Source organism: Dermacentor variabilis, chromosome 2 (genome assembly GCF_050947875.1).
Source record: "Dermacentor variabilis isolate Ectoservices chromosome 2, ASM5094787v1, whole genome shotgun sequence".
In the NCBI taxonomy this organism is placed as follows: Eukaryota; Metazoa; Arthropoda; class Arachnida; order Ixodida; family Ixodidae; genus Dermacentor; species Dermacentor variabilis.
The window spans coordinates 46,932,171-46,956,759 of NC_134569.1; the positions used below are offsets into that span (position 1 = coordinate 46,932,171).

The 24,589-nt window shown below is 48.8% G+C and overlaps 1 protein-coding gene and 1 long non-coding RNA gene across 4 annotated transcripts in view; one reads left to right on the forward strand and one right to left on the reverse strand.

Annotated features, from left to right (window-relative positions):
* The window catches only part of krz (beta-arrestin protein kurtz), a 43,852-nt gene that overhangs the window by 16,088 nt on the left and 3,175 nt on the right, over positions 1-24,589 (reverse strand). The window contains exon 1 of one of the 3 annotated variants that reach the window (XM_075680387.1): positions 485-507. The exons of the other annotated variants lie outside the window; for them this stretch is intronic. Within the exon in view, the coding sequence (XP_075536502.1) occupies positions 485-492 (8 nt within the window). The 5' untranslated portion in view covers positions 493-507. Of the gene's footprint in view, positions 1-484; positions 508-24,589 lie in introns of those variants that run through there. 3 annotated transcript variants of the gene reach the window in all.
* The window catches only part of LOC142571781 (uncharacterized), a 29,567-nt gene that overhangs the window by 2,948 nt on the left and 2,030 nt on the right, over positions 1-24,589 (forward strand). Inside the window, exons 2-3 of the long non-coding RNA XR_012825950.1 lie at positions 15,563-15,633; positions 16,407-16,476. This is a non-coding gene — a long non-coding RNA (uncharacterized LOC142571781). The remainder of the gene's footprint in view (positions 1-15,562; positions 15,634-16,406; positions 16,477-24,589) is intronic.

Genomic DNA, 24,589 nt, shown 5'->3' on the forward strand with positions numbered 1-24,589 from the left:
ATTTTTGTGCGAGTATGGCTCTAGCTCATTTACTTTCTTTTCCAAGGTTGCATTTCTAGTTGTAAGTGCCGAGTTTGCAATCTTCAGTTTTCCGTTCTCAGACTTCAATTCCTCAACAGTTTCATTTAAGTAAACCAGGCTCCCCTGGAATTGATTAGTCTTTCTTAAAGACACCAACAATCGTTTCAGGTTCACAGGATATCTTCGATTTAACACTCGCAAGAACTTGGACTACAGTAGCCAGCTTTCCCTGCAGAACAGTGCCAAGCATATCAAGACGCTTTGTCAGTTCAACATTTGAGGGCATGATACATGCAAAGCACAGAGAGGAAAACTCTAGTAGTGGCAGCAGTTGCAATATGCAAGAGTTAAGAAAATATGAAAACCAAAGCCCGCCTGTGCAGGGAATAACAGATGCCTATTAGCAGGATTCGCAGATGCTCACTCGTGCACGCTCGCAGCCACTGCCACTAGTGTCAATTACCAGGACATGTCCGGTTATTTATAGGCTCTGAAGAAGACTGTGCTGCCGCTTCGCTGTGCAGAGTTTGGCGATCAGTATTGAGTCCACTGGAACATGTGCAGAAGCAAACTTCAGGATGCATTGTCACCGGATCTGCATGCCTTGGGATATCTGTGCAGGGAATAGCAGATGCTTATAAGCAGGATTTGCAGAGGCTCGCTCGTGCACACTTGCAACTGCTGCCACTAGTGTCGATGATCTGGAGGTGTCTGGTTATTTATAGGCTCGGAAGAAGGCGGTGCTGCCGCTTCGCTGCGCAGAGGTCGGCGATCAGTCTCGAGTCCGTTAGAACATGCACACAAGCCAACTTCAAGATTGTCACCGAATCTGCGTGCCTTGGGTTGTCTTTGCAGGGAACAGCGAATGCTTATTAGCAGGATTTGCAGAGGCTTGCTCGTGCACACTTGCAACCGCTGCCACTAGTGCCATTTCTCCGTTGAAGATCTTGTGTTTAAAGCAATACTTCAAAAAATAGTTAATTTGTTACTGTTAATTGATAACCATAAGTTTATAGCAAAACATACTCCGAGTTGCTGAATAGGACAGTTCGTTGCATTCTCGTAAATAGACTTGCCACAAGATGGCTGAAACAACCCCCGCCCTCCTGTAGTTCCCTATACATCAGTAATCTTTCACAAACGGTAGTATTGAAATAGCCATCTTCAGGCACTTTCATATTCTGCGAAATTTTCACCCGTGCCTTCTGTCACTATTACTTCCCAAGAAGTTCGCCTTGCGCGTTATGCTATTGGACAATGAGCAAATTTTTATGGTTGTGGCAGCATGTACAAAGGGCGTAAGGGATGGGGGGACGACTCTGGAATAATGGCTACCAGCTGGTGTTCTCTATTATAACATGCACGCAAGGCACGGTGAACGAGCGTTTTCGTATTCCGCCCTTTTTGTAATGCAGAAACCGAGGTCGGGAACCGAACCTTCGTCCTCGCTGCACAGCAACAGAACTCCATAGGACGCTGCGCTGCGAGACATCACGAAAAGAACATTACGAGGATGTAAACTAAGCAGAGATCTGGTTCCTCTGATTCACGCGCACGGAGCCTATCAACGACGCATTTTTGGCGTCGCGGTTTTGGCGTCGCGGCGTCAATATTCCGCTACGGCTTTGATTCCATCAGAGAACGTGCTCCGCTCCACGGAAGGCCGCGGTCTGGGCCGCGATTTTGTAGCGATGCCTTTTCGCGCTTCCTCAGTGGTCATAGCGACGCTCCGCCCGCGTTATTAATCGGATCAGCCCGCCGTGAGCGGTGGATAGAATCGACTGGCATAGAATCGAACGGAAGGCTGGAGTAGGCGCGCACAAGCAAGCAAGCGCGTACTCCACACCGGCCCTGTCTTCCAGACGGCGCCGCGCGGAGGGAGGCGAAGGCCAATCAGAGGCGGACCTTGGCAAAGCCCCTCTGGTTTTATTGATGGTTGGCTGATTCGATAGCTTGTGCTGCACGGCACATAGTTCGTGGGATGAGGCGTACGGTAGTATAGAATATACTGTATATTCTAGGCACTACAGTAGCACCATCAGCGCGTAAATTGAAACGCGAACATGTAATAACTAATCAGAACGCCAGTTACGAGTATTTACATAAAAAGGGCATGTGCGATCTCTATTTGGCTGGTTTCTATAAACAAGGAGTATTCCTACGATTTTGGGGAGGTCTTAACTAAGCCACTGTTACAGGTGCAGATAAACCTGGAAACGGAACGCATTGGTGTTGCTTGCGACTTGTTTGCGTCTTTGGTAACGGAGATCCCGGCCTCGCAGCTCATCAGCTCGAAAGCCACACGAGCTGTTCCATGCAACACCTCAATGCGAGTGCCCTACTGTGGAAACGCCAACCGTCCAGTGCACACGCGTAAATAACCTCCCTGCACCTCCTTATTTCCTTCTCTCCGTCTTTACTCAACACCGGCAAAGTAAACCAGGCAGCAGGGATTTACAGCCGGCTATGGCACGTCGCTCATTCGGGCTGACCGACTCTCGCCACAAAATCCCGCCGAAGTTACACAGCCCCTTGAAATGCCAAAATGACGAGCACCGAAGCAACTGCACGGTCGCTTGGAGCCTCATCAGAGGGCGGCGAGCTCGATCGCTGCCATGCAGATATGCCGCGAATTAAATATCTTCGAGCTCCAGTGCTCAGTCGATATTGCATGCACTCGAGCAGCGGCTAGATGTTTCTGCGGAAGGACTATAACTGCAGGGCTAGTTGGTCTGACATGTTGACTGGAAAACCACGCGCGGATAAATTAGACACAGACACATGGAGCAGACGAGGACAAGCGCTACCACCAACTCTCTATTATTGTTTCTAAAACGCCTACAACGGATAGTATTCGGATGACAGTTCGCGACTGACACGTCACTCGGTGACCGCGCCCTTGCATTTGGAGACGTATCGCAAATGCTAAGCCCCTCATCCGGGGCGCCCTGTGGGCGTCAGGACGCCGTAACATAGATATGTCGCCCACATCGTATCCAGAGAGCACGCACAACCCGAAGCGGAAACGCCATTTCCGCGCCAATCTGTGAAGTGCTACAGTGTGGGTTCAATCTTGCGGCTCGTCACCGTCTGAGAGCCTTCGCATTAGCTTTCTTGTCTTTCCTTTCTGACAACGGGGAGAGAGAGAGAAAGGAGTGAATGCGAGCAAGGCAAAGTTCTTTCGCTTAAAACTTATCCGCCCTTCGCGCGTCCACAGAGTTTTCGCAGGATCGCCAGTGTCTCGGGCGTATGTGTAATTCATTCTGAGGACAGCCGCGCGCTGGTGTATCCGATACGTTCGCGTCGATCTGACAGGCGGCTTCAGTCCCGCGGACCTGCCACAGCCCGTGGAGACCGCGGGCTGTCTTTCAGATAGGCACGGAGTAAACACGACAGCCCGCGCCCATACGTTCGTCTGCAGAGAAAGTCGATAATTCGATATCGGCTATGACTGCGCAGCTATGGAGAGAGACAAGGCGAAGGCGCCATGTACGACGCATGGCGAAAACGGAGTCTTTATTTAGCATTTCTTTTTCTCTATTGTGGCTGCAGTGAGCGCTGTTCTGCCCAGGGAGTTTGCGCTGAAGGAAAGAAATACACAGCCCTAATGCACAGAGGAAAAATCTATCCAGCCGGGCGCCCACACGCGATCATGCACCAGACTCTCTCCTCTACAAAAACTGGGGGACATGGTGTGCAAAACGTGTGCGCAAGGATGAGGAGGACATGCAGAGGAATAGCATCCCGCGCAATACAAGAAAGCAAATATGACAAAACAAAAGTACTGCTTCAAAAGCCGTACTACCTCCTGCGAGATTGCGCACCTGCACGCGCTATCTCAATATTACAACAGTTAAACGAAAAGTGGAATTTGAAGAAGGCCTAATTATACAGCCAACTTGGCGCACAACGCAGGCGTGATATATATTCAGTTTCACATGCTTGACCGACCACATCAATGAATATTAATTCCAGGCGACATTAATCCGCTTTCTGTGCTGTTTTACAGCTCCCGTGCTTTATTAACATTCCAGGCGGTAGCTCGCACGTGGTACTTGCGACCGTCAAAGTCGGTCCTTGCCTGCGTGCGTAGTGAAAACCTTCGTAGATAGCGAGATGCCAGCACGCTTTGAACAGCGGCGGCACACACGTAAGCCATCGGCCTAACGCATTTAAAAAAGCCTAAAACATTTAAAGCGGGAACCCGACGACGCTTGGCGCGTTAAGCTTTTCTGCAAAACATCGTTTTCAATCGCAACGTTAGCCTGCCTAGTATATACGCCACGTCACCTGACGTGCAGACCAGGAAGCCGCCTATATATGGTGTTTTTTTAGCCGCCAAATAACACTCGTCAAAGCTTACTTCTCTGCAGTAAGACTTATTGTGCAGAGAAGCCCGCTTCACTCATTCACTTCGTTTTACAGGCGACAAATTTTTGTCTTGTAAGCACTCATGTAGTACAAATGCAGCCATAGTGGTGCAGCTATGAACGCCACAAGGGTAACGGTAAGCGTCGCCGGGAATAAATTGACAAACGTGCATCAGCCCTAGGTTGAAAGTGGTCCCTTTCGATTGTAAGACAGGCGCTCAAATGAGTGCAGCCCAGAACGTTGGGATTTGAATATATCGCCGTCCGATAATTACGAGGGTATCTGTGCAGCCACGGAAGCAGTAATGCGGTAGCGTTAGGTGTGTCAAATTTGAAAAAAGTGTGGGAAGCCGATCACGTGGTAGAGGGGTGATGGGAGAACTTAGGAGAGCGCGCGTATGTATGTATGTATGTATGCATGTATGTATGTATGCATGTATGTATGCATGTATGCATGTATGTATGTATGTATGTATGTATGTATGTATGTATGTATGTATGTATGTATGTATGTATGTATGTATGTATGTATGTATGCACGTTGCAAATGACGGTGGCCTGCTCTGGACCACCGTCAGTTGCATTTCGCTCCTCGAAGAGGCAGGACGTGTGTCGAGTGAGTTCCTGAACGACATTTTGCAATGTGGTGAACGCGGTTTAAAGCATAGATCCGGGACCTCAAAAAGGCGCAACTTAAAGCTAATTCTGGCAGATAGGTGTACACAAAGAGAAGATGCTACAAAGATGACGCAAATGCAAAACTTCATGCTCCAAAACAAACTGAGCACGTTCTGCTGGAAACAAATTACAAGAAACAATGAACAAGCGCAGCACACGCAATGTCAATTAATTTTCTGTAACATTGCTAGTAAGGCCATTCCATTCATTTATTGAATTGACATGGACATACCGAACTCTATAAAACTGCTCCTGATATGGATCAGTGTTGGTAACCTTTTTCATGAGAAAGTCGCAAAGTCGCAGCCCAAAACACTCCAATTTTTAGCGAAAAGTCACTAGGTGATGACTTCCTTGTAATTTTCTTCTGTGTTTTATTGTTCCTAGACACCCTCAACATTTTCAGCTGTATAGTTTCAAAGTACCTTCCGCGGTGGCGAGTCAAAGTCTGAGTACGAAAAGGAAATGTAACTCCGGTTTTCTACGACGGTGCTGCATCTTAGGATCGTTGTTTGCTTAGAAAAGCAGCTCTGCTGCACCCAGCTGGCTCGCTATAGTAAGTTCTTCGCTATGTCTATAGAAACAGCGAGCAATGGAGGCGCATATGAAATAAAATGGAGACAAAGCATCATATCCGAAGACCTTTAAGCAATTTCACTAAGGATGGCCATTTACGTCACTAAAGATGTCGCTAATACTCCAAAACGGCAAATTGGTCGTTTATGTGGCTAAAAACTCCCTAAATTTGGCGACCTGGTCGCAAAGTTACCATGCACTGGTGCTATAACGCTTCTGGATATTGTACATTTTGGTATTTCGGAAGTGCGATGGGTTTGCGAAAGCCAGTTATTTGGCAAATTAGAGCCGCCGTAAAATATAACTCGCCACGCAGCCGATCGTTATCTTCACTTTCTCTTCAGTGAACCCGCCGCATCGCTAGATAGCAGTAAGAGGAATCTGCGAACAGTCGCGTCGCGTGCTTCAACACATGGCTAAGTAACGCGGAGATGCCGCGGATTATTTGACGCTAAGTGGAAAACGGCAAGGAACCTAAATTACAGGATCGATGCAATCAAGAAAGGACAAATTAACGGACGAAAATACGAAGCCACCAAGCCGCTAGCACGCGTTCAGTGGGGATCGCGATATGAAAAAACAAAAGGGGGGGGGGGGGAGGGGAACACTTGATCTGCACCGAAGAACGCGTCCTTGTTTCTGGACTAAAACCAAGAAAGCACGCGAAAAGAGATTCAAGTTCTCTCTCCCAGAGGAGAGCTAGCACGCGTTAGCGAGCGAGGTGCGAGGTCACACGTCTGTCGCAGTTGCTTCATTACCGAATAGACATGTTTCGTTTCGTGCCGATACAACCTGTATACGAATACAAAATGTATCGGGACAGCCGCGCGTCGCGTCAGCGCAATCCATCGAAAGCATATGCGGTGATGCCAGGGGCATTTGGTTGGTGCATACTGCTTCCTCTTACGCGTAAAGGGACACTAAAGGCAAATACTAAGTCGACGTGGACAGTTTGAATATCATTCCAGAAACCTCGTAACGCTTGTTTCTTGCCAAGAAGAGATTTAGTTTACGAGAAAATTGCATCTGAAGGGTCCGAATACCTTTTTCGAAATTCAAATCTCCCGCCACCCAACCGGGAGAATGGTGACGTTGCATACGCCATCACCGCCATTTGCTGCCGTCGGTGAGTAAAACGGCGCCCTACAGACGGCGGCGCTGAGCCACGACAGAGCGGCGGATTCGCCGCTGCAGCTTCTTTTCCGTCAAGTAGCGCGGACCGTTCGGGCATCCCGCGACATCGCATGGAAGTTGAATTCTCTCATTATCTGCTACTTGCAGTTTGTTCGAGTTTCGCGAGCCAGCAAAACCAGTGCAGCACTACGCGATAACTGCTGAAACGCGAAAGTGTGGGCGGCGCGGAGTGGAGCGAAGACGAGACTTTTCGACCACCCGCGTCGTTGTCGAGGGAAATTTCAATGTTATTTTTTTTTCTAAAAGTGAAACATAACTGAACAAGTAGCATTTTATTTCTTCTTATAGCACAATAATAATAATATTTGGGGTTTTACGTGCCAAAACCATTATAGCACAATACAAGGATGCTTTGTGGAACGAGTGGTTGAGTACTAGTGACAGAATTTAACTGAGCAGTGCTTTCGCCATCGGGCAAGTACTTGAATGTTCCGGGTGGGATTCTAATCATGTCCTGCATTTACCTCAATTTCTCGATTATTAAGGCTCTGTTTGAGATAATATTGAAGCCTATTGAAGATTCTCGAGCACTTATCTATCACTTTAGCTTTACTTAATATGTGCCTTTAGTGTCCCTTCAGAAAGTAAGGACAAAGACAGGCGCCAGCGTAAACATATATATATATATATATATATATATATATATATATATATATATATATATATATATATATATATATATATATATATATATATATATATATATCGAATTCTCGTGCTGAAGGGCCATATTTAGGAAAAGCCAATCATACGGTGGTGCCGCGTGTTCTATATATACGTATACACGTCGTGTGCGGCGCCTCTGCGTTCGATATATCCAACCTTACTTTCTCCTCTTACCCGATCGCATTCCTCACAGCCTCAAAATTTGATCGATGTACGGCGAAATTCGATGTGCGCGACTCCGATATGCCGCAGTGTCTCTGCATGCGGCAAGCGAAGTGCATAGGTGAAATGAAATTTCGCAGAAGCGAAGCTGCGCACCGCAAGCACTGCGTTGTAGCTGAGGGAGCATGCACATACATGGTGAGAAGGAAAAGGAAAAAAAAAGAAAGTCTGATCACCTCACCAGTAATGTACCGAGATAAGCTTCCTCTGAAAAGCTAAGTACCTACAAACCTTTGAGGCGCCGTCTCCCGCCATGTTTCTGCTAACACGGTCCGATATCTGACGTCTGCGAGATAAGAGCTCAACGTAAAAGCGCATGCAGGTACTTTGCTTCGCAGACGGCCACACCGTGCGCGTGCCAGCAATCACGCGGTCTCCGTGCGGAAGCAGCGTGCAGCCTTCTCGCCCCATGCAACCTTTCGCTTCTCAATCAACGTCCAGAGGGCGAGCGCTAGAGGACGCGTTATTTCCGATGCGCCGTGTTTCCATTACGGCAAATACGTCTCGTGCGTAAACAGTCAGTTCGCCGACGTCTGGCTCTCATCTGGGCTCCGGGCGTCAACAGGAGGGTGAGGACAGGCCGTTCAATCGCCAGCCCAGAATGGTCGTCGTGCGCTTCGCGCTACGAGAACACACGTGTACCAAGCGCCTCCCCAGGACGCGGAGGGCATGCAGAGCTTTTTTTTTTTCTTTTTTTCCCTCGTTTCGGGTCTCGAACAACGTATGTCGGGGGACGTAGCGCGCGGAAACCCACAGGGCGCGCACTTCCGACACATTTCCGACGTATATTTGGTGTTGCGTGCAGAGCGCGTTTATACGCTGAGCATGCATGACAGAGCCGCGAGAGCGATGTCGACCGAAGTCCACTCCGAGCGGAAACAGCATGACACGTATTTCGGCTACAGTTTTAGCTTGTCTACAAACGTATTGCAACCTTAGCGCAATACGCCATTACCGGAAATGTAGACGTGCACGGAACTATTAGTGGTGCCATTGGTGACGTGGAGTTTAACCATGCAGGTCGTACCAAACTCCATTGCAATGATGGGATATGTTATGCTTGGTTGTATGGTGCAAATGCACGGGCAGTAACTTCGTAGCGAGCCCACTGCTGGTCACCTTGGTGACACCCGCACTTATGGTCACGTGAAGCACCGTTTCTTCTGGTCTGGTCTCTACTACTCCGTGCAACGATATGTCGCTAGCTATGACCAATGACAACGCCACAAGCGGTCAGCTGCGCTTCCTGCAGGGGCCCTATACCGTAAAACTATTCCAATATGTTTTTATTCCAATCTCCTGACGTCAAATTTGCGTAACCACCGACGCAAGCACCGGGCGGTCAACCGCAGGGTTGTCTGAACAGACCAATCAAACGCTCTCCTTGTTCATAGGAGGTCACTTTTGTTTACTTAAAGAACGAATAACATTGCCTACACTGAGCGGCTTGTCTTATCTAATCGGCTGGCAAGAGGCGAGGAGCGCTCTCAAGTGGAGAGGGATTCGATAGGGCCGAGCCAGTGCACTGAAAGTCGATAACCGGATGAAGAAGGTGGTGCCGGCGTCTGCGATTGGTCCACTTCCCCTTACTTAGCTTGCGGTGGCTGGTCGAAAATCGCGGCGGCATGCAACGGAAGCTTAAGAATGACGCTAAAACGGATCCTCAGCACAGAAGAGGTGGCAGAATGAGGTCGTAAACGTGCCGAAAGTGCTTGAAAATGTTACACTGCCACGCAAGAAGCTTTATTATGCGCAAATAAACCCATGATCTCCGGCAGGTGCGAGTAGCCAGTGCCTGAGCGATCGGCGGAAGCCATCTTTTATTCCTTTCGGAACGGGCCAGCCTGCGACTATTCAGAAGAAAGTTCATTTTTGTTCGGTATATTAATGCATCTTTAATGCGTACACGTCACTTTGACGCGGCGAGTTTTCGCGGTTTTGTGGCGTCGCGTGACAGGTAGGTGAAGTGGGTGCAGCCCGAAAACTTTTGAGCAATAGCCGGCAACTAATGCCGAAAAGGCTTCGAATCAGAAATAACTATTTTTCTTTTTTCGGTCAAATCATGCATAATCAGTGTGTACACGTCATATCAGATGGGGATCTATCGCGGTTTTCGTGACGTCGCGTGACAGACAGGTGAAGTGGGGGTGGTCCAAAAAAGTTTTTGGCCAATCGCGGAGGGCTGATTAAAGAATTGGAATAGAAAAGTTTGGAATAGTTTTACGTTATAGCGCCCCAGGTCTGCTTCATCCTATATCGACATCCCTGCCGAACCGTTTCTTGCGTGTTGGGCTCGACCTTCGTAGGCCCTTTCAAACCTCGACAGGCAACAAATCGGTAGCCGTCGCGACACGTGACGCGATACGCCTTTACCCGCGCCTTCACAACCAGCTGCGCTACGCATGTCGCCGACTTTCTTCTTTATGACATCGTCTTGCACCACGGCGCTCGTCGACAGCTTCGGACCAACCTACGCCGGTACTTTAAAGCGAAAGTTCCGCTAACCGCGTCGAGCCGAGTTTCGCCGTTGCCAGCAATTTGACCTTCATTTGACCGCAGCTGCGCTGTAGCCTTGGCAACGCATCACGTGACTCTCCGCGCCGAGCTCCGCCGCAGCCGCCGGCTTGGCGCATGCGCTCTCTGCAGGTGGGTCGCCACCTGACCACGTGACTCGTCGCGCGCCTGGCGGTGCGACGCGCTCGCCTGGCCAGTGCGAGCTTGGCCATGGTTGAGAGCGATGCCGGGCCGTATTTTGTGAGCGTTGCGCGAGTGCGGGAAGCTTTGAGCCTTCGTTGGCGAGCGGCGCCTAACCATCCCGCGGATATCGCTCGACCATAGCCTCGTATATTTTTCTGGCTATGGCCCGGCAAGCAGCTTCACTGGAGAGGGTCCGCAGTGCAACAGGCGTCGCACCGTCGAGATCAATGAAGCGACTGCGTTCGCGCCCTGTCCGTTTGTGCGTCGACGCTGCGCACGTTCGCGGCGTATCTTTGCATGTATAGCACTTGCGCTTTCCCTGCGTCACAACAGGCATCGCACCGTCGAATGATGCGTGTCTGCGCAAGCCTAATCACAGTCATGTCTAGCCACCGACCGAGGCACAATCGTCACATCTGGCTTAACAATGAATGCATACCTAAGTATAATAATTACAGCTAAATCAAAGGTTAACGAAGTGAAACCAAGATTTAAGCAGGCTAAGCCAAGCTTCCGCTTCGTATATCCAGGGTTAGCTCAGCTAAGTCGCAGCTAGTATTTTTGTCTCGCGTTGTCGAAGACATCCTTAGTTAATGCTTTACCCGCCGCAATTAAGCTCACAACCGCTCTTCAGCCGCAAACGAATGGGCTCACAGAGCGCCTGAACCGAACTCCCACCGATATGCTTGTTTCCCCCGACGACCGCGATTGGGAGGTTACTTTGCCGTATGCTACTTTCACCTACAACTCATCTGCCGCTGGCTACTCACCCTTTTATATTCTCCAAGGACGCGAATCTTGTCTGCCTCTCAATACTTCTCGCTGCTCTAGGCTGCAGATCCACTACGTACGTTTGCGATGGCACAGCGCGCGCCGATACAACTCAACGTTTTTAGATTCCTTTCTAAAAACGTTGCATACAACTCGTCAGACCGCTCGTGCACGGCTCCCAGTGTCCCAGGTTTCCCAGAAGGCCGTCGCCACAGAGGCGTTTGTTACTCCCCAGGTTCCCTCGCGCTACTGTGCTCTCCGTTTCGCCGTATCGGTCTCTCTGAATATCCCGCTACGACGGTTGTTGCGCCAAGTCACGGGACGTTACATAGGAAATTGAACCAGTAGTCGAGCCAGCGTCGTATGCGCGACCGCCCTCTGCTATAGTGCACGTTGTGAGGCTCAATCCGTACACGTGACGGCCCCATCTGATTTGTCCTAACAACCGCCGGCTCGGCACTCTCGCTCCTACCAATTTTAACGCGCACCGACAAATGTGTGTGTGTGTGTGTGCGTGTGTGTGTATGATAAGCGAACGGCACAGGCACGCAATTTCGAAAGCTCAATGCGGTAGCTGCGCGCTGCAGACGGCTCGCGGACAGCTTGACGCGCCGAAAGACCAGTGTCATGTAACGTCAAATGTCAAGTTAACATCACATGTACCGTCCAGCGCAGCCTCTCAACTCTATCTCGCAAAAAAAAAAAAAGAAATGTTACTTCCCCGAAAAAAGAAAACAAACTAAGTTATCGTCTCGTAGTCAGACAAAGCAGGAAAGCACAACGTTCGCAATGCCCCCGCACTCGTAAATTCTTCACTCAATTACCGCCACTTTTCGCGCAGCGATGTCCGCGGGAAATATCGAATCTGCGGCCTTTCCTGGCTTCGACCGCCGTCGGCTTTCTTCGCAGTTCCTCCCTCACTACTTGCTGAGCCACGGCGGAAGCTTTTATGCGTTTACAGAGTTGCATTCGAGGCACTCTCGCTTCCTATGATTACCGCACAGCAGCTAGGAGCCACCTCCCAGCGTTTTCCATTGCCTCCACCGCCCCCGCGATCTTTTCACGCTGCCAACCTTCTTCCACTGCTGCATAAAAGACGCCGGATGTTCCCACTCGGCACTATGTGCAGCACTTGTCATTCAGCAAGATCGAGGTTCACTGCAGTTGTTTAGATCACGGTTTCGGAAAGCGCTTCATTGATTATTTTTTTTCTTTTCGTTCTGGGTTTCCTGCGAGGGTGTTATTCCTTCGACGCTCCTCGCTGCATTTATGCCCTCCCTCCCTCCTCTGCCGGCTGGCTTATCCAGTGAAAAGCCAACAGTCCCAGAGAGCAGACTACAAAGGAGAATCGGCAGACGTGCAATCACGTGAACAGCGGGTGTAAGACGAAGGAAAGAAAACCCGGCAGCCACTCTTGCAATTGCCACGAAAATCAGCGCGAAAGTATTAAAAGAAAGAAAAGGGAAAAGCGCCAGTGAAGAAGCAGGCGAAAAGGGCACGGAAAAAGGGAGCAGTCTATAGCACCGACATTTCCTTTCTGCGTGCGTTTCGATTTTTCTCTATTTATTTCGGTCACCTCCTACCTACCCTCCGATTCGCGGTCCATCCCTCACAGCGAGTTTACGCCATTGTCTGCAAACAACAAAGCGACGCGCGCGCCGTTTGCCACATATAGCGCGCGTGTACGAACGCTCGCCGACAAAGGACCTCCTGTCCTATACGGCGCCGCAGCGCCGGTACGAATACACGCGCTCACGCGCAAATACACACACACACACACACACACACACACACACACACACACACACACACACACACACACACACACACACACACACACACGCGCGCGGGGGGGGGGGGGGTTGTCTCGCATTTTCCGACGCCATATCTGTCCACGCACCGCGCGTCGATCGAGCAGTCAACACCACCGCCGCATTGCCGAAGGGGTTGCCACACATAGGCCCACTGTGCCCGCCACCTCCGGGAAGTTCAAAAAAAGAAAAAAGAAAAGCGGCGCGCGAGTGCTAAAGTGACGCAGGCACACATACGCATCACGTAAAAGCCGGGCATACAACAACAGCTGTCGTCAGAGCACGCGGCGTCGATCCATAAACCGCACGTAACTGTCAGAGCTACTCGCAGTCCGTCTTGCGCCCATCTGCGTCCGTCACACGAACCGCGGCCCTGACAACTTCCAAAACACGGCTCGCGCTTGTCATCTTCAAGAACACTTAAAGGGCAACTCCGCTGCTTTTTTAACCACATTAGGACACTGTCATCTTCAAATGGCATATGCCATTTGAAAATCACAATATCCTAATATGGTTCGACAGTCTTGTCACCGGTAGGGTGGTTCAATTTTCTTAGAAATTCATCAATAATTTTGAATAACCAATAAACGAGATGCCGAAACCGAAACGGGTAGCTGCTTCGTGTGACGTCACCATCAGTCAATGACGTCAGATCCTACACTACCAAATATAAATACGCAGAACGCGTGCTAAACACGCAGTACACGTGGCGCTAGCGCCAAGGAAGCGAAACTGATGTCTCCTGACAACACAGGATCGCTCTTACAGAGTTTCCGAACTAGACAGCAGCGATTTAAGCGACGATTTCAGCGATAGTGGCGGTGTAGTCTCTGACGACACGAACACAGAGTGGCCAGTAGAAAGTCATGAGTCGGCAACGCAACCAACCTTTAAAATTCATTTTCAGGAAAACTAAATGACTTACACCCATACAGTTTGGCACAGTTAGAGTGCAAAATAGAATATATATTCAAAATTCCATTAATGTCAGTGAACCTCGCAAAATCGCCGGAGTTGCCCTTTAAGAGCGACACTGAATCACTTGAAACCATGGTAAAACATTCTTTGAAGAATATATCTGGATTTACTCAGAGGAAAAAGTCGAAGTTTCGCACGAAAGCCGAAGCACTGCTTGCGATAGCAAATTAGTAGTTTCATTGTCTGTATAAACTGCCGTAAACGCTCGCTTACTTACTAAATTGAGAAGCACGGTGTCACGCCGCACAGGCAAACATGACCACATCTCGCTCGATGACCGTGTACACTCGATGTCACAATGCTGGCACGGCCGCTCGATGATCGAGAGGCCGTGCGTGATGCTGGTGTGGCGAAGAGCGTCCAGCAGCGGCGAGCGAATTCCCCTTCGCGCTGCTTCTCGCTTCAACGCGAATTAGGGGGGGGGGGGCGAACACGGCGCACACGAAGCCACAAGCTTTCTAAGGTTAGAGTTCTAGTACACTCTTCTCAGGTCGGCTAGCCTTCGAACCCACCGGAGGCTACCTCGAAGATAGGACGCGCGATCTTGCACGCGACAAGCGACGCGATGGAGATGGCTGTCGCGTCCGCTCGTCGCCTACAAGTTGTACTATAGAGGCTAGCAAGGGATAACCTTCTAGCCTCTGTAGTTGTACCCCATGCGAGCGAAGACTTCGAGCGACGTCTCCCCAGTGTTGCCGGTATGAGGGCAGCAATATAGGCGCCGAAACTAGCGTGACGCGTGCTTTATTAAGGTAAGTTGATGTGTTTTGCTGTAAAAAGCAGCATAAAATATTTTTGAAAGTCTTGCAGTAGGTTCTTATCCTAACACGTATAAAAATTCAATCGTTTGCTCGTTCCGTGCAACAATCGGAAGTACTTGAGTTATGTACATCCAGTTCCGGCTCCGCACTATTGGCTAGTCGCTCATAGCACTTCCGGGCGACGAGCGACGAATTCTAGATTTGCAGAACCGAGCGATCGCGCGACCAGATCGAGCGATCTGTAAACGCGACGGCCCGATCCGTCGCTCGCAGCAGTCGCTGTCGCGCACAAAATCGCGCTCATGGGGTTTGGCCTTTATACTTTCAGCCTTAAGTCTAGTGAAGCCCCGCCCTCGCTCGTTTTCGCTCGTCTATTACAGTCGAATGGCGAAAGCCTCATTCGATTAAATGCTACCGGGAACCAAACATTCCTGGCAACTATACGCCTAGTATCGGAGGTCACATGCTGGGCCGACGCTACGAGGTAAAAAGCGCCCTCATTACCGCCAGCCACTGCTCCTCCGCGAGGCTGCAAATAGTTCGTACTTCAAACTTTCAATTTTACCTAAATAAGGCGGTAACCACGAAAATAAAATTATTAGCGCGTAATTTTATACGTTTTCACTCGTATATTATAGTGGAATGGTGAACGCCTAATTCTTTATTGAACTGGAATAAAACGCTTGCTTCACTGCAACTACTTATTGTCAAGTTGCATTTCAGTTAGTGAAGTTTAATGAGTAAAACGGGCTCAGCAATGAACTGTACTGCGGAATATTGAAGAATGAAATGCTCAGACTGCATACACTTTGCCCAGGTCTGTTGCACAGCTCATCGCTTCTGCCGATGAAAAGACTTCAAGAACACCAGACGCTATGGAGGTATCAAGTACTTCGCCATTTTGAAAATGTCGCATGGCGATTTTGTTTGCTTCGGTGATCGGCTGGCGGACTAACACAACCCCGCGCGGTTAGTGTGCCTTAGTTGCCAACTGCCGTTTCTTTAACTTGTATCCTATACTATAGCAGTGAAGTGTCGACAAGAGTTGATATAGGCGGCATTAGTAAATTATAAGGCCGTATATCGACGTTGAAGCTATGGCGGCTATAAAGAATGCTATACAGCGACTCCTGGTACACAGCTGAGCGATTTCGACCAGGCGTAGCACAAGAGCCCTTTTTTTTTTTCATTATAATTTTTAGTTTCGCAGCTAAATCTCAACACCGTAGCTATACCTTTTGTGTCACGTCACATATTTCAACGCATTTTCTCGGACATGTAGTCTACGAGCAGAAAAAAAGAAAGTCGACAAGTCTTGACAGCCCAAGTCTTTTTCAATGCAACACACTACTCTCTCGACAAGAATCTAAAAAAAAAAAAAGAATCAGCGACGTCACGAAGGGCTGGCGAAAGAATTTCGCGGCTGCTTCGCCACGATCGCCTCGAGGTTTTGAGTCTTTCTTAGCTTTAACCAAGCCGCAACAAAGGCGAACCTTTTTTGTTATTCCAGAAGCGTACCTTAATTTGCTAAGTCAGGTTAACTTGATAGTCCTCTTAAGCTGCCACCTCTGATGACCACGCGCAGACGACGACGATACGCTGCGCTTCCCCACCGGCTTCTACGTGCTTAGCCTCATTTTCTTTTCCTTTCATTCTCGCAGGCTGCTGAGGAAGCATGTTTGTGACAGAAAAAGAAAGGAAAGAGCTGAGAGGCTGGGAGGGGAATGAAAAGTAAGCACAATGGTTTCGTCCTATACACGGTTTCACTGTGTTCATTGCATGCACGGTTCCACAAAATAGCGTTTTCCTCTACACAATCTCTCTCTCTCTCTTTCTCTCTCTCTCATATATATATATATATATATATATATATATATATATATATATATATATCATATATATATATATATATATATATATATATATATATATATATATATATGCACGGTTCACTGTGCCGTTCTTTGATGGCTGAAATGTCAACAAATGTTCGCTGTTGCTTTTGTGTAGAGCAACAACCTTTGCTCCGTTCCGAGAATTTTACCTCTCCAATGCCTGTTGCGAAATCGGACTTTCGATCATTCCCCTATTTTCTGCTAGCGATCACGCCTGCGAGAGTGGCTTTGATCGACGCGTTTTGGTGTCCTCGTCAGCCAGATCATACATATGTTCGTTTACTTCTGCACAAGGCACAATATACGCAGGAAGCTAAAGATCAACGGTGGTCGAACAAGGGGTGTCTCAGACTGGAGCCGACGTTTCGACAATGGGACTTGTCCTGTTCAAGGCCTCTGAAGTTTCCTTCAAGGATACGCGATATCGTGCCAATGCAACACAGAAGAAAGTTGCCACGACAACTATATTCACGCACAGGCTAAAATAAAAGAAAAAGGCAGAGCTACGCTTCGCTTGAGTCACGTCCTACAGTTGGAATTGCGTATGTCGCCTTACATACGTTAAACGTAGAGCACCTTATCGGGACGTTACTGTGTGCGTACTTTCAAGACTTTTTACGCACGGAAACGCAAACGTAAGGAAGACAATTATTATAAAACAGGGTGCCGCCTCGTTCCCCGTGCCAAAGGTATCCAAGACGAGGCAATCTATTAGCTGTTGCTATGCGCATAGAGTTTCCTAATTTTTGTAGGAAACTCTATGGCTATGCGGACGCGTCTCGTTAGGCCTACGGGCGCTGGAACCGCAGAACAACCTCAGAAATTGTATGTGCTATGCGCTCATAAGTAACGTTTCAGGCGAGTTTAGCGGAAGCGAAAGCTCATTTCAATAGTTACTGGCGATGAACGAGTGTGAGCGTATATATATATATAGCCATCACAAGAATCCACGATGAAGCGGGAGCCATGGGGGCCGCCTTGTTCGACAACACTAGGGGCCCCAAACGTTTTGGGGCCCCTAGTGTTGCAAAGAAGATTGGTTCATTAGACGCCGGTGATTCCGAATTCGATTGTCGATTTATGGCTTGTATAGGCGAAGGCACGTAAAGGTGGTTACTCAAAACTAAGCACAACATATTGCTTGCTGCTAACAGAATAACTTCAATTAAATGAGAAAAAACGAAAGTCAAAATTACTCTCATCATAAAATGGTATATTTTCTTTTGATATTTGTAATAGCTATTTTTCGACGTTCGGTTGGATTGGCTGGATTGGAAATTCGCTTGCTTCACCGGATCGATCGTCTCTGCATTACTGACGAACTCATCAGTAAACGGCTGCGCAGAAATATAAGTAGAACTGCTTTTGCTGCGCTCCATGGGCCCATGAAAAGAATGCGATTCCCGAAAATTTTATGTTGCAATACGGCGAGAACTGACCAAAAGAAAGGCAAAGGAAAGCACCGCTAAATGTTCACTTGGAAGAAGAAAAAGAACGCACTCAAAGCACCTTAAACTGCGAACGCGAAAAGACGACAGACGCGCACTGCTTTTGGCAGCAAAAACGACGAAGCCAAGTAGACACACCGTCGCGCTCCGCCCAATTGGCTCTGTCACACAACACAGGATGCTAGACTAGTTCCACGAAGTGTTGGTTTGGCCGCTTGGCCGCAACACAGCACATAAAACCAAGTCCAGGCAATCGCCGTTAAGGACGCAACAGACAGAGACAGTTGATGAGGTCGTGTTAGAAACAATGTAGCGAGCAAGTGGTAAAACTATACTAAAAAAGCAGGGGGAAAAAATTCTTGCGACGTGGCAGGCACCCACTGAAGTGCACGCCATAGCGCCTCATTTCGCGAAGCTGCATCTGCCGCTACAGTCGCAAAATACACCGTGGGTGAGGACATCATGTCGATGGGCACCCCGCCGTCGGCCATCGGGGAATGCAGAGGCCATGGCGAACCGTATACTGCGGGGCCGCAACCTGAGGGAAGAATTCACGCTTGAAGGAACCTCCCATGGCTTCCATACTGAAGGGGTCCTCGTAGGACGCGAAGCACCGCATGGTCTCTATGTCCTCTTATGCATGACCACATAGGGACGACGGATGGGGGATCGAAGGCGCGACATGTGTCGCGCGAAATAACTCCCGGCTCGTCGATGGACTGCGTTTCTGACGTCTCGGTAGACACCGGCGGGGAGTCCGCTTGGGTGCTGCAGCGACAGCACACGCCCCGAGAAGAGGCTGCCGGGTCTAGCATGACTCGCAGTTCCCTTGTTCCAGGTCACCGACTCCGGTTTCGAGCTTCCGAAGCTGACGGTCTCGGGAAGGAATATTTCGGTGGAGCTGCAGCGGCCAAAGCGGGCTGGTGGGCCGTTCGGTCCACAACTGGGGTCACGCGGAAGCAGCTCACGTGCACACGCGCTCTTCGTTGATGATGATAACGTGGCTCAGAACGTGGCTCGCACCCACTACGGGTGCCTCGCATTCCCCCTTTGCTTCCTCTTAAGTTTCTGTTGTGGCTATACAAACACATGAAACCCAACAGGTAATGAAGCCACGGAAAGCGCAGGTAACCGAACGCGGGAGATGTGCGTTAGGACCGCAACTGCACCACGTTGTCTTTCGACCTACTTTCAGTTGTATTTTCCCTTACTATTTCTATATTTCAATTTTTAAAAAAATGATTATTACTCTTTTTTATTGAGATGACAAATTTCTCCTATGCTTTCCATGGCTTACTTTCTGTTGGCTTCATGCCATCGGTACTGACGTTTAGCGAGGTGAAGTAAAAGAAGAAGAAGAAACGTGGATGCAAAGAAGACGCTCAATTATTCCTACGAGAAATAACCTTCTATCCGGGTTCAACTTGGATACGACGACCTCGTTCAATTCACTGCACTGTCATTTCGCACAAAGGAATGGAAAGGACGGACAAGTCCCCGTACTATACTCATTGTCTTCCGTGCGAAATGCCAGGGCAGTAAACGAATGATGGGAAATATATACCACACGGCAGACAACGTCTCAATCAGCCCGCACAACCGTTCTGCAGACTGAATTATCTCTGCCGCTTATATACAGCGCGGCTGCGTGCCGGTCATCAAGATCGCAGAGCGGTCCCGCCGTTCCCGATTTATCCTTTTCCCGCGACTGTTCCCACCGCAGCCCTGCCAACGAGGAACGTGACGAACCGGCAGCGACAAAGAGACAGCCAGCTCGTCCTCTATTTTTTTTCCCCCGCCCTCTTCCCAACGCGGGCTCCTAAGATAACAACGACGCGCTCCACCGGATCGATGCACCCTCCCGGAGAGAAAGACGTGTGGCCAACACCATCAGAGGGCACATCGTGAAATGCTCTCGCGCAACCTGGACGCCTCGTATGAGCCACGATGCCTTGGCACCCGTTTTTTCCTTCCGCTGGCGGCCCATTTCTCTCCGATATCGCTCTGGATCCCGCGGAGTCGGCTATCGCCTTTTACGAGGCTCGGCACAGTCGCAGTCTGAAGACCAGATGGCGCGGCGGCGTTCAGTTGGTCGGGACCCCTTCCCCCTCCAGCCCCTCCCTCTTTCCCCTCTTCCCGAGTTCCCAATAAACCGGGCCGATGAACGCACTCCACTGACATCGCTAGAACCCCTCAGCTAGAATGGCGTTCGCGACATCGCCGAAGGCAGCCGAGACGTGAGAATGGACTGCGAGGCGTCTGCTTCGACGAGTCGCTGTCCGACAGCGATGTTCTCGCCCTCGTGCCGATCTCGTGCGCGCGGATCACAAGAGCGGCGCTGCCTCGCAACTCTACGCTTTGTTGGAAAACAGGTAAAGTATAAACAAAATAAACAGAACATAACATGTCATTAGACATGTTACATTAGCGCTTGTCTAGGTCCCCCCTCCCTCTCCCCCCCGCCCTCCCTTGATTTGTGGCGCTGAAGACCGTGCTTTAGCGTCAATATGATACTTGCTTCACAAAGTAACACCAGAGGACTCTGGTAACATTGAGCTCACTCGCAAAAACCTAGCAGCGATCTTCACTGAATCCATAGCTACAAACCGTTGTTTGCATTTCATGCCTCAGAGAGAGCGAGAGATAGAAAGAAAGAGAAACTACAACTCTTACCCCCGTACTCAAAAATGCACCTTAACTTGAATCCCATGCTTGACTGGATCCAAATGGCGCCTGGCGTGAACGTGCCCGGGCGCTTACTGCGTTTTCTACGGCGCGTTCACGACAAACGTTATTTAGACACGGTGTAAGAGTATTCTCACACCGTGAATTTCGATAAAGTCAAGCATGGGTTTCAATTTAAGATACATTTATGGATACGGGGGTTAGTCCACAAGTCCTCGCTGCCAAAGTCCGCCTGAGTCACCGGTCTCACGTGGCGAGTGCGCTTGTTTGAAAGTATTGATATATTTGATGAGGGCCACTAGCAGTAGACATATGTAGTGTAGGGCGCACATTCTGCGGTGCATGGAGCGGTCTAGCTCTACCAGGTGCAGGGAAGGAAAGGCGGGATGTTTAAACAAAGTGTAGAGCAGAGAGTGCTCCGGGGCATTACCATTAAATATGGTGTGCACCAAAGATCCGTAAGCGTTAACTCGACATTTCCTGAAAACGTTACAGCACTGTACTGTACCCACTCCCACCATGCGCGCAGCTCGGTAGCGGGAGCGCGTACGGAGACTCGAAATCTTAAAACTGTTGCTACAAATTGTCGAGACCCGTAAGAGTACAGGATTGAACTAAAGGGTCACATATATATCTCCAGTTCAACATTTAAACCTGGCGTACACGTCGCTAAAGTATTACTGGTGGCACCGAAATGTGGCCAGGGACAGCAGTATACAGCGTGGACAACATGGCAACACGTTAACAGAAGTCGGCGGGACAAGGAACGCGATATCACATACAAGGTGGGATTTCGTCTAGTTAATAGTATTACATTCCTTGTACTGTTCAGTTAGCGCTTTAATGTGTCCCAACATTCCAGTTACACCAAGCTTTCTAGCGCGAACATTTATCAACACACTGTGATGCTGTGCACAAGTGAAGCACTCGGAAAGAGAAGTTACGCATTTCGTAGTAATTGAAGCTTTAACCGTATACAATCGATTCAGCGCACGACAGCGCGGTGTTCTATTTTTCTGTCGGTTTAACTGTTTCGGCAACGGGATTTAAAGCTAGACTTTTTTTTCCCGCCAAGATTGAGCTTACTTATGCGTGTTAGCGTCCCAAAGCAATACAGGTGCTGCAAGAGGCACCGCAAGGGCGAGTTAGTACACGAGCTCTCTCTCTCTCTCTCTCTCTCTCTCTGGCGTTTCGTCTTCATTGAAATCCCTCGTTACAAAAAGAAGAGAGAGTGAGAGACGATACAGTTCCGGAGTGTGGGCGGTGCCTGGCTCCCCGGGTGTTCCCTCTGAATCCACTAGGCGAGAGCCCGTATATGCCTATGGGCGCGGGAACTCAGTGGCTTGCCAAGACGCCATCTAGATCGACTTCCCCTGCCATGTATATTGAACGTCGGTAAGGGGATGGAAGGAACCCACATGAGCGGAACTTGGTAGTAGTCCAGAAGCACAGCCTCAAGAAGGCGGAGTACTCCATTAAAAAGAGAAAAAATGATTTCTTCTGGATCAGTAAATTACCTCTCTACGACACCAAAAACACCACTCTTACCACGTTAAGATGCTTGGTAAGCCAGAAAAAGCGCAAGAACGAAAGACGGGTGGCGACACCTGCTTGAAGTTTCCGCACCTGGTAGCTGTGACGTCATGGATATCTTGATGGCATCTTCTAGGGCCTACCTAAATATATAGCGGTACAGATCTACATTGCGTTCTAAAGGAACCGAATATCGGGAACCTTTACTCAGCTAACGCGGCCCAAATGCAAAAACATACTTTGGAATCCCTGACGTCACACTGACATACCGGCGTCGGGGTTTCGGCGCGAAATTCAAATACTGACACTTCGACCTTCATTTTCTCATCTAATAATGAAACTATAATTTTGAAATGGCTGCCTGCAGTGTTCTCAAATAATGCTTTATTAGTCTAAACTGATTTATTGTTTTGCTTTAGTGTCCCTTTAAGCTTAGAACTGGTCTTAATTCACATTCACACTGTTCACATTTATATTCGTATAATGAGCGGTGGCAGAAATTTTCGTTCAATATAATGAGAAAATGAAATCAAGAACCGGTCGTCATCATCAATTGCAATGCTACCGCGCGCTATGCAGATACACTGATAGTCTCTCGGGGTCGATCTTTATCGTTTCCCAACAAGAATTGAGAGCCTAGCGAACTCTGCAATCCAAGTCACGCGAAAATTTGGCTATGCAGGTTACGCGAAACTACTCGTGATTCCATAAAACAATTTCTGCAGGTAGTACAGTAACCCGACAGCCAACAGCTAGGCGCGCAAACCCGCGGCAATTTAACGACTGGAGAAATTTAGAAACGGTTCGGTTACCTGCAGCGATAAAATATTTCTATCGAAGGTGCATTTCGGCCAAAGCTCGTGAACTGCCAGAGCTTCTGAAAGCCGCTGAATGAATGACTGACCGGCTGGTATTATTTATTGATCCGAACCATATAGGCTGGAGATACGGCGTACAGTGGGGGGGGGGGGGGGGGGGGGGGGGGGGGGGGGGGAGCATCCCGCATTAATCCCGCAAAAAAAAAAAAAAAATTTGACCAGACGGGTTTCGGTAACGTGCAGCTGCGCGCACCTATATAGGTACACGACCGTTTCTGCAGAATCAGAATCAAAAATTTATTATTAGAAGTTTGGTCACATTACAAGTACTTAGTATGCAGAACGAGGTCCCATAGTCAAAGACTGTATCGGGACCTCCTGTACAAGAACAGTTATTGTAGTTAACATCTAAAAGCAACAATAGCACATAATAAGGAAGTATACAGGCAACAAGAAAAGAACGGTTACAGAACAAAATACAGGATTGATTACAAAAAATAACAAGGTTTAATATCTCATGGTAGCAGCAAAATTGCGCGGGAACAAAATACCAGCAATTTATTTACAACAACAAAAGAAAGAAAGAGGGAAAGAAAAAGAAAAAAAAAGCGGACAATGACCGATACAGTAATCCTTGTCGTTAATCTGTCAATAAAAAATGCATTTTTAGTTCTCTTTTAAAATGTGATAAAGATCTTGCTTTTTTCATTGTGAAAGAAAGAATTCTACAGTGTGTTTACCATAGTTAGTACATAGTTAGTACATAGTTTACCATAGTTTCGAAGGGGCGTTCCGCTCCTTCGAAACATGGCCGCCGCAGCCGCGAGTATCAAATCTGCGCATCGGCAGTGCCGCGTACACGGCCACACTGGTTGGCTGGATCTAAATAAACCAAGTCAATCAAATCGAAATTGAATTCATCTCACTGAGCGAAATGGGTAACGGGATCTAGAGAATCCGCGACGGCGACAGTAAACGCGCCGGCTGTGCTTGGGAGGAACACGTGAGCGTGACGACGTGTTCGCATCGCGCACGCCGTTGGGTGCAACGCGCGAGTGTTCTCAGCCAGACGTGACACGCAATTAGCATTAACGGCAAGCATTAGCGAAAAGGCTTGGATGTTGCATGGAAATTAAACCTAAATAAAATGCGGTGCGCTGTATGCCAAACGCTGTGTTAGTAAATTACCCTTGTGCGGTATAAAAGAAAAGGCTGGTGGCGACGCCATCCAGAAGTTTTCGCACCAGCTCGCCATGACGTAATGAATTTCAACGGCGTCTGCCCGAGCCTAGCATACGAGAGTATGCGCTGAAATGCGTGATGTCACACTGTCGATATAGCTGCGAAATTAACTCTAAAAATAAAATTGTGACTCGGTTTAAACCACCGTGGTCTCGGGTGACTTGGCGTTTCTCTGCACCGTGTACGTTTTAAGGGAAGGCGCATTTGTGACAGCAGAGGTACG